The following is a 15,000-nucleotide window of genomic DNA, read 5'->3' on the forward strand; positions in this document are numbered from 1 at the left end:
AGCAAATGGCATCTGCTGTCCTTTATATGGGCTGTATCCCCCCAGTGTACCTCATATCACTGACTCACATCCAGATAACCTCCAGACTAACAGACACCAATAAACAACTGCCAAGTTTAAAATAAAAACATGTTAGTTACCATCAGCTAGTTGATGTCTGGTATAACTTAGCGTGCCTGATTACCACTGTAAAATTTTGAAATCCCTGGCTGCATGTTGCAAATAGCCCACAGAAATACTATTGAAGTTAGTATATGTATGTGTGTCTGTGTATATATGTATATATATATATATAATTTTTTTTCTCTCTCTTCAATGATTTTTCAAAGATCTGGGAATGAAGGAGCAATTCCAGTGGTATTATCAAAAATGTAACAAAAATATGATCAGCTCCTTTATTATTTGAATATTTCAGTGTAGATGAGAGTAATGTCTCTTGACCAACATATATTCAGAAACGAATCCGATGTTGTGTTGATCTGAAGTCACATAAAATGCCATTAGTATAAACTAGAGACACTAGCATTTTATTACTAGCTACCTTGCTAAAGCTGGTAAGGGCCAGTTTTGTTCCTACAGTTTCCTGCCTGTACAGAACTACAGTCAGTCATCTATACAACTGGAACGCTAGAACTGATGTTAGCCAAGTTGTCAAAAGCATGGTGGAAATAATATATAGCTAGCTAGATAGCTAAGGTACCCAGAGCATTGCCGTTGGTCAGTGCTAGTTAATGTTATGGCTGTTCAGATAGCATCTTTCCACAATTAGCCTGCCCTTATGCAACGGCACAAATCCCGACCCCTGACGGACACATACGTAACTCTGCATTTCCCAATGTCAAATTTCAAAATGGCTAAAAATACCTTTTAAAAAACTATAACTGGACTTGACAAAGAGCCACTGAGGACGATCTGGTTTAACTGCGGTACGCGATTCTGTCGTGCGATCCAGCCACAACTCTGCCAAAAACAAACCAATGATAGCACCAATGAAAAGGGTAAATGTATGATGTATGATGCAAATGGACGGCATTTAAGCCCCTCTGTCTGGTCGCTTTAAATTTTTTTCTGCTCGTTGGGTCCCTATCAATCCTCATTAGGCATCCAGGGGCCCATGAACATGAGCTGGTTTGCATAATTTAATCATGAAGCAGTGATACACATTTCCAAACGCATTCGTAAAATTATCTTTTCATCCTCAGGGCGAGAAGGATTAATACGATTAGGGCCATAATTCAACATGGAGAGAAAAGGATAAGAAGAAAAAAACAGAAATCAGGCAGAGAGCACCCTTTTTAAACTGCAGCTCAGGGCATTATGAAAAATTAATTAATTTCTGTGGAGAATCAATTTGCACTCATGACTGTATTAGACGGAGTGTTTCATCCTGCGCTGTTCACACTGAGTCCAGTAACAAAAGTTATCGGACTTTGAGAAACACACAGCTGGAGGAGGAGGAGGAGGGCTATAAATACACACACACACACACACACACACACACACACACACACACACACACACCAGCAGTGAGCCATAACTATTAGATCTTGGACTTCAGTTCAGGCTATAAATGTCAAAAACTTGATCAAAAACATGGAAAAAACTCTGCTCTGATGATGCTAATTAACGCTCGCCCCTGTGGGAGTCTATGGGAGTTTATTAGCGCTCAGCTAACAGTGACTCCTTCAGTATAGAGCTCTGGCATAGAGCTGCTTTCTATTCACACCATCTGACTGAACCGCTCAGCCCTACTGAAAACACACCATTAGAACCACTCAAACTAAAATCTGAAGGTTTTGCTTTTTTAATGGGAATTGGCTTCATGGTTACCCTTCAGAGATGCACTAGTTTCCTGTAGGCCACCTTCAGATCCCATTAGAAACCATCAAATCCCAGAATCAGTCCCAGAACCCTTGATCAACCAACAGTCCTTCACACTGTGATATCAATGAATCAGGAAAACACCAAATTCCATTGCTGAGTATTGGACACAACCAGGAACCAGTAGTACGGTCAGGATACCAATCGCATTCACAGTCAGTGACGTATCTCGGACTTCCAGAAGGCCCAGAGCGACGTTTTTTTTTCGCTAAATTGATCTTGCCTGTGAATCAAAACATGATTTGCTGAATCCTTTCACACTTACAGGGGTACATAGGGGTATGGGTCAGGCTTAGGCCTCACATTCATACCAATGGAGACCTCTACTCAGAAGACCAATGAGTTTAAACAAGGCAGCTCATAAACAATGCTGATCTCACTGATGCTGAGTAACTGTATCATCATCACCATAAACTATTTAGTCTAGTGTAATCAGACGTGCAATTCCACACTGCTGATGAACTCACCACACAGCAGAGCTGATGATCATACAGGGGAGAACACAAGCTTGCTGGGAAAGCTAATTAACATTGTTTGTTAACCTCTCATGGTCCACTATGGTCAACTTTATGGTCAGTCCATATTCTTCCCCATTTTACTTGATGTCTCATTGATGTTGATAAACTTATAATGTATGCCTTTTGCATTTGTTTACAACTTTTTTGAATAAGCAAACAAATGAGCAGGAATGTACTGCGCACTTCAGTTTACATGTATTATTAATCTGATTACATGAATCAATAATAAGCATTTCTGTAGTAACGTCAAATGTGAACATGTGTGCACACTTGCTCAGAAACTACCACAGTGCACCCAACAATAAAGGCAGCACGGAGGAGATTTTAGTGTCAAAAAAGACAAAGATACGTTTTTTGAATGCGTCACCAAGACTTTGGGTTTGGCAGAGTTGATAAACACATACTCTCTATATTCAAGAGTTATTAGGCTAGAGTGTGATCACCTTAGGTCTGTGTACAGTAGTTAATTTAGTCATTTTCTGGCTGAGAAAAGATGAGCACACTCTTCTGAGCCATCAGTCGTGCCAAACACACACTCACACAGACACACAGAGACACACAGAGACACACACACACACACTACAGACTCCTGAGCAAGTGGAGCAGCATGTTAGGAACATTAGAGCTGATGAGCTGGAAATACAGAAAGAGCATCTCTCTCTCTCTCTCTCTCTCTCTCTCTCTCTCTCTCTCTCTCTCTCTCTCTCTCTCTCTCTCTCTCTCTCTCTCTCTCTCTCTCTCTCTCTCTCTCTCTCTCTCTCTCACTCTCTCTCTCTCTCTCTCTCACACAGAGTGGTGCCTTCAGTTGTTAGTTAATTCACTGTGTGTGCATTGAGTCAGGGCTGTGTCCAGTTATAGTGTTCAACCTTCTGCTGTGAAGTTTAAGCTGTTACACATCACACAGACACACTGTGACCCGAGTCAGGTGTCAGCAATGAAAACTTGAGTGGGTGTTAAGCTCCTGTTTCTTAATAACACGGACACAGACAATAAAACAGCATAATAAACCAGTCTCGCATAACACCGATCAATAGCCTCTTTACACAGAGAGCAGTGGTCACTTTACCTACACTGCAGTGGTGACTTTATACACACTGCAATGGTCACTTTACCCATACAGCAGCAGTCACTTTATCCAAACCGCAATGGACACTGTAACCAGACAGTAATGGTCATTTTACACCTCACACAGGTACTAGAAGCCAGAGCAGATAAACGAAGCAATGTGAATAGAATTTGTAACAAATGTAAAGTTTACTGTTTGATATGAAATTAACTATGAATAATTACTGTAAAAAAACATACATGTAAACAACATGCACACAAATTCAGGCTGCCTTTCTCCCTCATACACACACACACACACGCGCACACACACACGCACACACACACACACACACGCACACACACGACCAGTTTTCCTCTTTGCTATCATGAGAACTGTAGTCTCTAAACACAAACAACACTGTAAACCTTGAACACACAACACTGTAAACCTGAGACACACAACACTGTAAACCTGAGACACACAACACTGTAAACCTTAGACACACAACACTGTAAACCTGAGACACACAACACTGTAAACCTTACACACAACACTGTAAACCTTAGACACACAACACTGTAAACCTGAGACACACAACACTGTAAACCTGAGACACACAACACTGTAAACCTTAAACACACAACACTGTAAACCTGAGACACACAACACTGTAAACCTTAGACACACAACACTGTAAACCTGAGACACACAACACTGTAAACCTTAGACACAACACTGTAAACCTTACACACAACACTGTAAACCTTAGACACAACACTGTAAACCTTGAACACACAACACTGTAAACCTGAGACACACAACACTGTAAACCTGAGACACACAACACTGTAAACCTGAGACACACAACACTGTAAAACTGAGACACACAACACTGTAAACCCGAGACACACAACACTGTAAACCTTAAACACACAACACTGTAAACCTTACACACAAAAAACTGCACACACAAGCAAAACTGTAAACTTTATACACAAACCAAACTTCAGACAAAAACTGTCCATTTTAAACTATAAATACAAAGCTGTAATTGATACATGTTAAACACAACAAACCTGTAAACACTATAAACACAAAACCTGTAAACTTTTAAACACAAATTTCTAAACTATAAACACAAACAACGCTAAATTCAAACATCCACAAAACCACAAGCTGTAAACTTTAAACACAAAATATCGGTCAAGCTTTATAACTACAAACCCAAACGAAACAGTAAGCGGTAAACTTTGAACACGAAGCTGTAAACTGTGAACTGTATAAACAAAGTTCACACATGTTCAGGTGGCATTATCCCTCTTTCTGTTACACTCTGACTCTTTCTCTCTCGCTCTGTCTTCTTTATCTTTTCATCTCTCCTCCCCTTCTCTCACAGATATCCAATCTCTCACACACTCTGTCCATCTTTCTACCTCTCTCTCTCTCTCTCACCCATAAAGTGTATACACTGGACTTGTATTCTTCACTGTGAAGCAAATATAATCCATAAACACAGACATAACCCTAAAGTAAACACAACTCATTTAAGGCTGGCTCTCCACCATCAGCTCTCACACAGACCCACGAAGTGGACCCTGATTCCTCTCAATATAACAGTTTTTCTGTTTTGCTATAAGGCTGAAATCCAGTAAAGCTATAAATCATAAAAAACAAACATCACTGAAAACGTCCAGTAAGACTGCTAATCAGCTCCGGATCCTGGGGAACGCGCTCTTACCTGGCGTTGGTGCAGTCATTGTAGAGGACCTCGAAGTCCTTCCTGGAGATGAGCTTGCAGCGGTTGACCCCCGGCTGGATGGCACCCAGCCCGCGCAACACGCGCACCTGCTCCACGTTGCACACCACCGGCGTGATCTCGAGCCTCTTCAGCTTGGTGTAGACGGTGTGCAGGCCGCCCACCAGGTGCTTGAGGAAGAGCTCGAAGGCTTGGGGCAGGCAGATGAGCTCCCGGCCGTTCACCGTGAACGAGGCCAGCTTGGCCCCGCGCACCTCCACCATGCGGCACTCGTTATTCTGAGGCGTGTTCTCTACCGGCGAGGGCGTGCAGTACGCGGGCTTCGCGCACACTGCAGCCGGGCTGGCCGACTGGAGCAAAGCCTCGGCGCGGAAGAGGCTCGGCACGGACGACGGAGAGAGCGTGGCGGGCGTAGAAACCGAGCTGGAGACCGAGATCGAGACCGGAGGCGCCGAAGGCAGCAATGGAACCGAAGTGGCCATAGCGTAATTACAGCCGTGGAAGTGATGGTGGTGGTAGAGATGGCTTCGAGGTCTAACCGCCACGACAAGGAGAAATGATGAGTGATACGGATAGAGACGGAAGAAAGAAAAGATAAACGAAAGAAAGGAGCGCGCGAGGAAAAGTGGTTGCAGTATTTAGAAGTAAAAGAGCTGGCGGTGGTAAAGATGAATTGGCGAGATAGCCGCCGCGCTCGAGAGAGATGAAGAGAGATACGGATAGAGAAGGAAGAAAGAGAAGAGAAACGAAAGAAAGGAGGAGCTGGTTTTGGGATCCAACAGTAAATGTGGTAGCGGTGGCAGGGATTAGACAGGCGCCGCGACCGACCGTGGTGAAGAGTGCGAGAGACAGAGAAGAAAGAAAGAAGAAACGCACGAGAGAAAAAGAAGGGAGGAGTAAATAAAAGTTTTAAAGTGATGGTGGTGGAGCTTGTGGTGGTGGTGGTGGTAAAGATGAACACGAGGGTTATGCGCCGCAGCCGACAGAACAGAAGAGTGCTACGAGCAGAGGGGAACGAAAGAAAGAAGAAACGAAATAAAGAAGCCGAAACGAAACGTGTTTCTCGGATTTAAACGTGGAAAAAACAATGTGAAGAAGCGCGAGACGGACTGTCGAGAGAGTCGCAGCATCGATCGATCAGCGAGCCGCGGTAGTGACAGCGGGAGTGAGTGAAGGACTGAAGGAGGACCGCGGAGCTCTGACACGCTGAAAGCTGAGGAGGAGGAGCCGAGAGAAGAAGGAGAGAGTTTGGGAAAGATACGTTTTCGTAGCCCACCCGAATTCAGACAAGCCACGCCCCTCCCGCTAGACTCAGTTCATTCACATAAATATTAGTCGGAACAACTAGCCAATCGCAGCGCCGAAGGCGGGACACTACCAGCCAATCCAAGAGCACGAAGCGAGATTGTCTAGTATCAGCCAATTGTATTGCAGGAGGCGGGATACTACCAGCCAATCACAGCCCAGGGGGCGTGGCTTTGTCTGAGGTCGGGTGGGGAAAAATGAAACAAGGCTCCACAGCTCGCCCACGTGCGTTTCCCCCTCGAACCAATCACCGTTTCAGTGATGAATAACAAAAGCAGCGAGTTACAAGTTTAACAAACAAACGCATTAGCAGCGACTAAAAACTAATAAACCTCCTTCATTGTTAGAAACGGCGACAAACACTGGCTGAAGAAGCCTCGACGCGGTCTAAGCTTCAAAAGCCTGCTGCTGTAGAAAATAAAAACACTGCGTTAGCAAATGTGGGTACAGTAACGTGGATTCCGCCCATATTTCACATCTTCTGCAGAGTCTCATGGGAACCAGTGGAACCACAACCCAGATATAGTCATTTTAATTACTATCCAAAAGCACCAGTAACCCCCCCCCCGCCCCAGCCGAGCCCCCACACACACACCGTCTAAAACGCTTATCCTCCTGGGTCACAGGGGGTAAGGCAGGAAGCACCCTGGACAGGCTGCCAGGCCATCACAGGGCAGACAGACACATTCACACCTATGTAATTTAGCATCTCCAGTTCCTCTGACAGCATGTCTTCAGACAGTGGGAGGAAACCCACGCAGACACAGGGAGAACATGCGGACTCCACACAGAAAGGAAAGAAAAGAAAAGAAAAAAGAAAGAAAGAGAGACAGACAGACAGACAGAGAGACAGATAGAACCAAGATAGTTTATTGATCCCGAAGGAGATTCAGAAAAGATCCTGGTCTCCCAGCTGGGAACTCAAACCCAGGCCCTTCTTGCTGTGAGGCAACAGTGCAAGGCACTGCACCTCATGAGGGCCGTTTTTGCCATTTAAGACCATCACTGACCGTTTTAATAAAAAAATTTGGGCCAAAATCGTAAAACATCGTAAAACAATCATAAAACATCCAGACACCAGGCGGCGCATTCGTCACTATTTTTGTAATAACTTTCTGTGAAGAAGCTTTCAGAGGCATTAACTCTTCAGACGTCTGGTTCCTATCACCACCAATGTGAACAATTCTGACTCTAAATTTCTCAAGAACAGAGCATTTCACAGCAAACCAGTCTGAATGGCTTTTTACATCTTAATGTCAAGTGTATGGACAAAACTGGAGAAATGTTGAAATTGTGCAATTCCCCTTTAATTAGACGTCTTGTACTGTAGTAGCTTAAAAGTAACTACAGAAAACATATTGAGTGAAAATGAGTGCAGAAAAACCAGCACTCAATTCAGTGCAGTTATTATTGTGGGTGACCATTTTGAATTAGGGATGGACAGAATGACAAAAAAAAACACACGTTATGATACTTTAAGACGTTTTCTCAATATCCATCATAATATTTAGCTTGTGAAGTTTAATCAGTTGAAATAGAAATAAAGAACCAGTAGTGCAACATTTAAAGGTCCATTTATTTTACCATATTTTCCTCCTATGGTCCATTTTTGATCTGTGTTTGGGTTTATCAAACAAAGATCTGTTTACCAATTATTTCATTATTACATGACCATTCCATCCATCCATCCATCCATTTTCTAAGCCACTTCTCCGTCAGGGAGATGACCACTTCCAACCTCTCTTTGTTCAGTTGAACTAAACATGTTGTTTTTGTTACTGTGCCTTTAAAACTGATATTTTTAAGTGAGCCCCGTTCTGATTGGCTGCACTGTATCATGTCTGGTTCAAAATATATTGTGTCTGGGCTGATACTGTCCTTGTAGCTCCAATGTGAATGGGTGGAGCTAAACTGCAGAATGGGTGGAATTAGGCTTTTTGTGACATCACAAAAACTGAGCTGTCTTTGCGGCTCAGTTTCTCTGTTTGGACGGAGAAATGAAACTTTATCAGTTTTTAAATGCTGTGCCAGAGGTCAGCAACCCAAATGTTAAGAAGAGCCATTTTGTCAAGTTTTAATGACAATCTTAACCTCTTTGGGAGCCAAAACATTTCATGTCCATTTTATTGAAGTAATGTTTCCCCATCTTGGCTGTAATCATGTCTCAGTATGTGGCTAAAGATATAATATAAACGCAATGGAGGCTTATTTGGCTCTGCTTTGAGCTCACCTCAGCTATAGCCTCTTTTCTCACATCTCCGGCAGGAAACCTTTCCTCTAAAGTAGAGCAGTTTCTTGTAAAATGTCTCTCAATGTTTGATTTTTTTAAGCGGCTGAAGTCGCTTCTCCTTCACCAGCTTCTCGGTTGAATTTTCCGTTCCACCTTAAATGGTACCTGACCTGCCAGAGTGTAGCTAACTATGTAGCTAACTGTTGCACCATTTAAGGTGAAACATAAAAAGTCAGAGAAGAAGCTGGCGAAGGAGAAGCTCATTTCAGCTTTGCCACTTTTTAGTGTTTGACAGTTTCTTGTTGCAGATTAAACGTATGAGGAAACCAGCTGGAGCGACTATAAACACAAATAAATCAATCCGCCTCCAATTTTACGATATTCATCTCAAATCTTTCTTTTTTGCCTTTTCCTTGGCTGAGACTGTTGGCTGTGTTGCTATTGTGACCAGTAGTCTAAGCACTAATCTTCAGGGTTTGATGGTTAATAAGCACTTATACATTAACTCTGGCCATTTATTGTTAACACTGTGTTTGAACAACCAGCAGAGCTTTATTTTACTGCAAAGGGGGATTATTTTATTTTTGCCTAGAAATTTAATTCTGCTGGAGAGCCGCTTGTTGCCAACACATGTACTGTAACAAACTCTTGTGTTTCTTAAAAAATCTTAAATTTTTTTTTCCATGAAAATGTTTTCCATGATACAGACCCTTTAAAAACACTATTAAAACTGTGTACACAACGTTATACAGTGTATGCAGGTGCACTGCACTAAATCCAGTTAAGCAGGCCTAATTATGCTGCCTTTCTAATGAAACAGGCGGTAAGTCAGTGGTTTTTAAGTAATGATGATATCCACGATATTCCTTAAACATGATAATGATGCATATCATCATATTGCCCACCTCTAACGCAAATACAGAGAACTGTCTTTGGTAAGTTTAGGCGCCTGTTAGGTTTGTTTATGGAATCATTTTTGGTCCTGCATGTAAGAGGTGGAGCGCTGTCACTCAAATAAATAAATAAATAAATAAACACATACATAATAAGAACCTGAATGAAATGAAACCCCCTCAAAAACTGAGGAATGAGTCGATTCCTTTCCTCAAAAATGCTTGCGTCGAAATAACGAGCGCTGTCAATTGAAAATCGTCACAACAAAGCTCTGCATCCATAATCACTGCAGACGGCAGTGAGTAAACAGAACTAGTCACTACAAACCTCTGCACGCTGGGCCAATTAAAACATACGTTCGTTTGGGAAATGAGCCTCCGCTTCAATTCTTCATGTCATGGCCGGCAGACTAGACTGCGTTCGAGTGATTAATTCCCCGCGTGAGAACTTCTGATGAAACAATACTGAAAGCAATTTAAATAAAGCTCATTTAAATGTCAATTCTCATGGTTGGGGCTTTACTATAATTGGCTATTTAATTAAAACAATTTTCACAGTCATTAATACATCTCCAGCCTTGTAGTGCACTGACATATTTTAATTACATGGTATTAACAAAATTGATATGCTTTAGAAAGCATGGTGAAAATTTGAATAAGAAATGATTAAGGCAATTATACATCATCCCCTTATGGACATCAGAGGTATCAAAATATAATTGATGAACTTTGAGAAGAGAAGGATGGAGCGAACACGGGTTAAGGCAGCGCTTTTAATTAAGAGCCAGAGAAAGGTACAAACAAAACTTCATACGTACTGCTGACGGGAACTATATGCTTCTGTGACAGGGAATTTGAACCGTGGGGCTCACATGTACAGATAAGAAGGTGTAGATTATAGTGCCACCTATTGGGGCAGCTTTTAGGCTTTTAAAGGGAGCCCATTAACTGAAATGTCAATAACTGGTATATACAGAGTACTTACTTGTCCTCATTATAGACTACTTAACCCTTTAAACGTGTCCTTTCATAAGAAAATGCTCATTTGGGTCAAAACAGGTGACCTCTATCTCAGCTATCCGATTCTCATTACACGGAAAAAGTGGTGCAGGTGACTTGATTCAGGTGTGCACACCATTCCCACCTGAATACACAGATTACATCAACAGTATTAGTGTCTCTCAGGGTACTGATGTAATATAGTTCATTTATGTGGAAATGATGCACACATTTGAGTCACGTAAATGCAAGACATCACTCTTTTTACTGTGTACCTGATTTACTAAACCCAAAGCTAAACCCAAAGCAGCCTTTAAAGGCCTATATCATGAAAAAGGTCCTCGCTTTTAAGAAGTTGAAGTTTGAAGTAATAAGTAAACATTGCAAAAGTTTCAAAACGTGACTACATACATTTTCCTCCCCCAATTTCGGCATAATTACATATACTGTAAAAAGGGCAAAAGTACACAGTAACAAGCTGTAATTAAAATGTATAATAAAAATGTATTGAATAAAAAGAAAAAAAAAAAACTAAAATATAGTATCAGCTGTATTTCTATCAAACAGCTGTGGGTTTACGTATGAAAAAAATGCTTATTTTTTAACTATTTAAAATGTCTTCATGTTTAAATCACATTAATGAACATATTTATTTATTTATTTTTATTATTTATTTATGTTTTGCACTTTGTATCCATGTGTCAAATATGTATTTTTAAAATGCAACTACACATTTTACAGACATTTTACCACAAACATGAACAGAAACACACATTCAGCAAATACAGCAAATAAACTAGAACTTTTTTGTCAACACAAGTCCGAAACTTTAAAAGTCTTAAACACCAAAACCCGAATAGCCAGAAATTAAGATGTAAAATGTCTTTAACTCTCTCACCATCATATCCTATGAATGCTCAGAGTCACTCTCTGGGTATTTTGCTTTGTTATTGCAGAAAATCTTAAGTTGATTTTACAATAAAACGATGAAGACAGTGTTTTCCTGTGATAAATTAGTGTAAAAATGGTGAAATCGTGGCAGTAATTAACAGTGAAGTGATTCAGTGTCCACAATGAATGACAAAAAAAGAAAAAACATCATTCTGGACACCAAAATGCTTCTACCTTTTTTTTTCTTTTTAGTTTTAACACTATTTTACCATTATTGACCTTACAAACGCAGAATACACTATAGAATATAAAATATACTATATAATAATATAAAATATAATATATAAAGTAGTAAACAAAATAATTCTATTTGTGTTGTGACCCCTGGTTCCTATCACCACCACTGTAAAGAAATGTGTAAGTTCCTCTACAATTAACCATTTCACATCAAACCATCCTGAATGACTTTGTTTATATCTCAGCAATTGAAATATGCATTGAAGTTGAAAAATAAAACAGTGGAATGAAAATAAAATTCTGTTACATTAAAGTTAAGAATGTTTTTTGCCTCGTCACAAAGTTACAGTTTGATCTACAGAAAGATCTTATAACTACAGTTCTAAAACTTTTTTTTTGAAGAACAGTTTTATTTAACTGGCAGAGAGCATGTGAGTGCTGTGTGCTGTTACTCATAATGAAAAACAGTCAATCTTTACATCATTTCATTCCCCTGTTGTTACAAACAGTGTCTCTGGAGGAAGAAAGCATTCATCTAAATTAATACTGTCAAAACCCCACCACACGCCGAGGCCCCTGATATCCAATACAATTAGCAGGAAGTCTCTTGTGTGCCCAATTTGAGCGCCACTTAAGGCCTGTCGCCTGGATTTAGCATCGCCGTGACATTTTACAACAATTTTCCTGCTGTCAGCATCACCGTGTGTTCTTAGTGTACACAGGCAGAGACAGGATTCCATACAGCAGCTGGAAGTCATTCAGTTTGCTGAGTGTTGGTGATTTACAGTGACATGACTGTAAGCAGTGTGATGGGGGGGGGGGCAGCAACAAAGGCCTTGTACCACTTCCTACCTTTGTGGACTTGTGGTTCTAAAGTGTCAGCAAAAGCTTAAAGCAGGGGTGCCCTGGGGGACCAAAGTACAGGACCAAAGTGCAGCAAAGTGCAGACTAAAGACAAAGAAACAAAACAAATAAAGAAGATAGCTATTAAAATCATGTTTTATATATGTATATATATATATATATATATATATATATATATATATATATATATATATATATATGTGTGTGTGTGTGTGTGTGTGTGTGTTGCTCTATGCATTGTGTGTAAATTACATGATGAATGGACCAACAGAAATAGCCCAATGACTTGGGAAAAAATCTGGTTCTGTTAAATAAAAAAAGGTTATTTGCTTCTCCTGTAAAGCTGTCATTCTATATATATATATATATCACTGGGTGAAGGGCAAGGTTACCGTAACTTCCTGCAAATCAAATGTCCTTGCACTGCATACTTTGGGCATCCCTTAAAGTGCCCACATTACAGAAAACTAAATTTTCTCACATTTCTTAAATAAAAGAGTTTGATGTCGTATGTAAACATAAAACCAAGCACCCAGGCCTGCAGACTGCTTCTGCAAACATTAGTGAAAGAGTGGGTCGCTCTCAGGAGCTCAGTGAATTCCAGCATGGTACCGTGATCGGATGCCACCTGTGCAACAAGTCCAGTTGTGAAATTTCCTCACTGCTAAATATTCCAGTCAACTGTCAGTGGTATTATAACAAAGTGGCAGCGATTGGGAACGACAGCAACTCAGTCATGAAGTGGTCGGCCACATAAAATGACAGGGTGGGGTCAGTGGATGCTGAGGGGCAAAGTGTGCAGAGGTTGCCAACTTATCCTCAGTCAATCGCTACAGGCCTCCAAACTTCATGTGGCCTTCAGATTATCTCAAGAACGGCGTAGAGAGCTTCATGGAATGGGTTTCCAGGGCTGAGCAGCTGCATCCAAGCCTTACATCACAATGTGCAATGTAAAACGTCAAATGCAGTGGTGTAAAGCGCCGTCACTGGACTCTAGAGCAGTGGAGACGTGTTCTCTGGAGTGACAAATCATGCTTCTCCATCTGGCAATACTATGGATGAGTCTGGGTTTTGGCTGCCAGGAGAACGGTACTTGTCTGACTGCATTGTGCCAAGTGGAAAGTCTGGTAAAGGGGGGATTCTGGTGTGGGGTTGTTTTTCAGGAGTTGGGCTCGGCCCCTTAGTTCCAGTGAAAGGAACTCCTAATACTTCAACAGATTAAGAGATTTTGGACAATTTCATGCTCCCAACTTTGTGGGAACAGTTTGGGCACGGCCCCTTCCTGTTCCAGCACGACTGCGCACCAGTGCACAAAGCAAGGTCCACAAAGACGTGGATGAGCGAGTTTGGTGTGGAGGAACTTGACTGGCCTGCACAGAGTCCTGACCTCAACCCCATAGAACACCTTTGGGATGAATTAGAGCGGAGACTGTGAGCCAGGCCTTCTTGTCCAACAGCAGTGTCTGACCTCACAAATGTGCTTCTGGAAGAATGGTCAAAAATTCCCATCAACACACTCCTAACCCTTGTGGAAAGCCTTCCCTGAAGATTTGAAGCTGTTATAGCTGCAAAGGGTGGGCCGACATCATATTAAACCCTATGGATTAAGAATAAAGAGATGTTAGTAATGTGAATAATAACTGTTATTGCTACCTCAATATAGCATAGCATAAACCCCTACACCAGCAAAAGTACGGTTACTTAGTTGGCTAATGACTCCAGTAGAAGTTAAAGTGCCTTTTCAAAGAAGAACTTGAGAAGAAGTGCAAATGAATCAGGTAAAGGTGGTTAAATGGAAACCAATGTTTCAAAGCAGCTGCATAATTAAATGGTTGAGATGTAAACAAACTCACAGCATAGCTTTTTAAAGCGGAAACTGAATGTTATGTAATTACTCTGAACAAGTGTGTCAGTGTGTGAAATGTGTGCGACAGCATTCTGTCAAGCTTGTCCAACCTGGCAACAGTTGCTATGAAAGAAGACATTAGTGGGCGGAGCTTGGACAGGTGAATGACACTGGTTAAAGTGTGAGAAGTGTCATTATCAATCAGTGCACAGAAGACTGTGGTTGTGTGAACAGTGCCTGAGGAATGCTCTGACACAGCCTCATTCAGCACAGTGAAGGCAGTATCTCCTCACTGATGTCCCTGTCTGTGTTCCAGCTGGAGTTCATTCCCTGACCTTCTCCTCATCGACCGGACACCCTCCATTCTAATAGAGAGAACATCTGTTATAATGTACATTCACTGACTGAACCACTGAGACACAATCAATGAGAGAGCTATGAGAGAGAGAGAGAGAGAGAGAGAGAGAGAGAGAGAGAGAGAGAGAGAGAGAAAAATGAGAGAGCTGTGACTATATATACAGAAAGAGAGAGA

The 15,000-nt window shown here is 41.4% G+C and overlaps 1 protein-coding gene across 2 annotated transcripts in view; it reads right to left on the reverse strand.

Annotated features, from left to right (window-relative positions):
• Window positions 1-6,406, reverse strand: part of dachc (dachshund c) — a 116,977-nt gene extending 110,571 nt beyond the window's left edge. For both annotated transcript variants that reach the window (XM_017712139.2, XM_017712138.2), the window contains exon 1: window positions 5,186-6,406. In XM_017712139.2, coding sequence (XP_017567628.2) covers window positions 5,186-5,685 — 500 coding nt within the window. In that variant the 5' untranslated portion in view covers window positions 5,686-6,406. The remainder of the gene's footprint in view (window positions 1-5,185) is intronic.
• Between the last annotated feature and the right edge of the window lie 8,594 nt (window positions 6,407-15,000).

This window comes from Pygocentrus nattereri, chromosome 12 (genome assembly GCF_015220715.1).
Source record: "Pygocentrus nattereri isolate fPygNat1 chromosome 12, fPygNat1.pri, whole genome shotgun sequence".
Taxonomy (NCBI): Eukaryota; Metazoa; Chordata; class Actinopteri; order Characiformes; family Serrasalmidae; genus Pygocentrus; species Pygocentrus nattereri.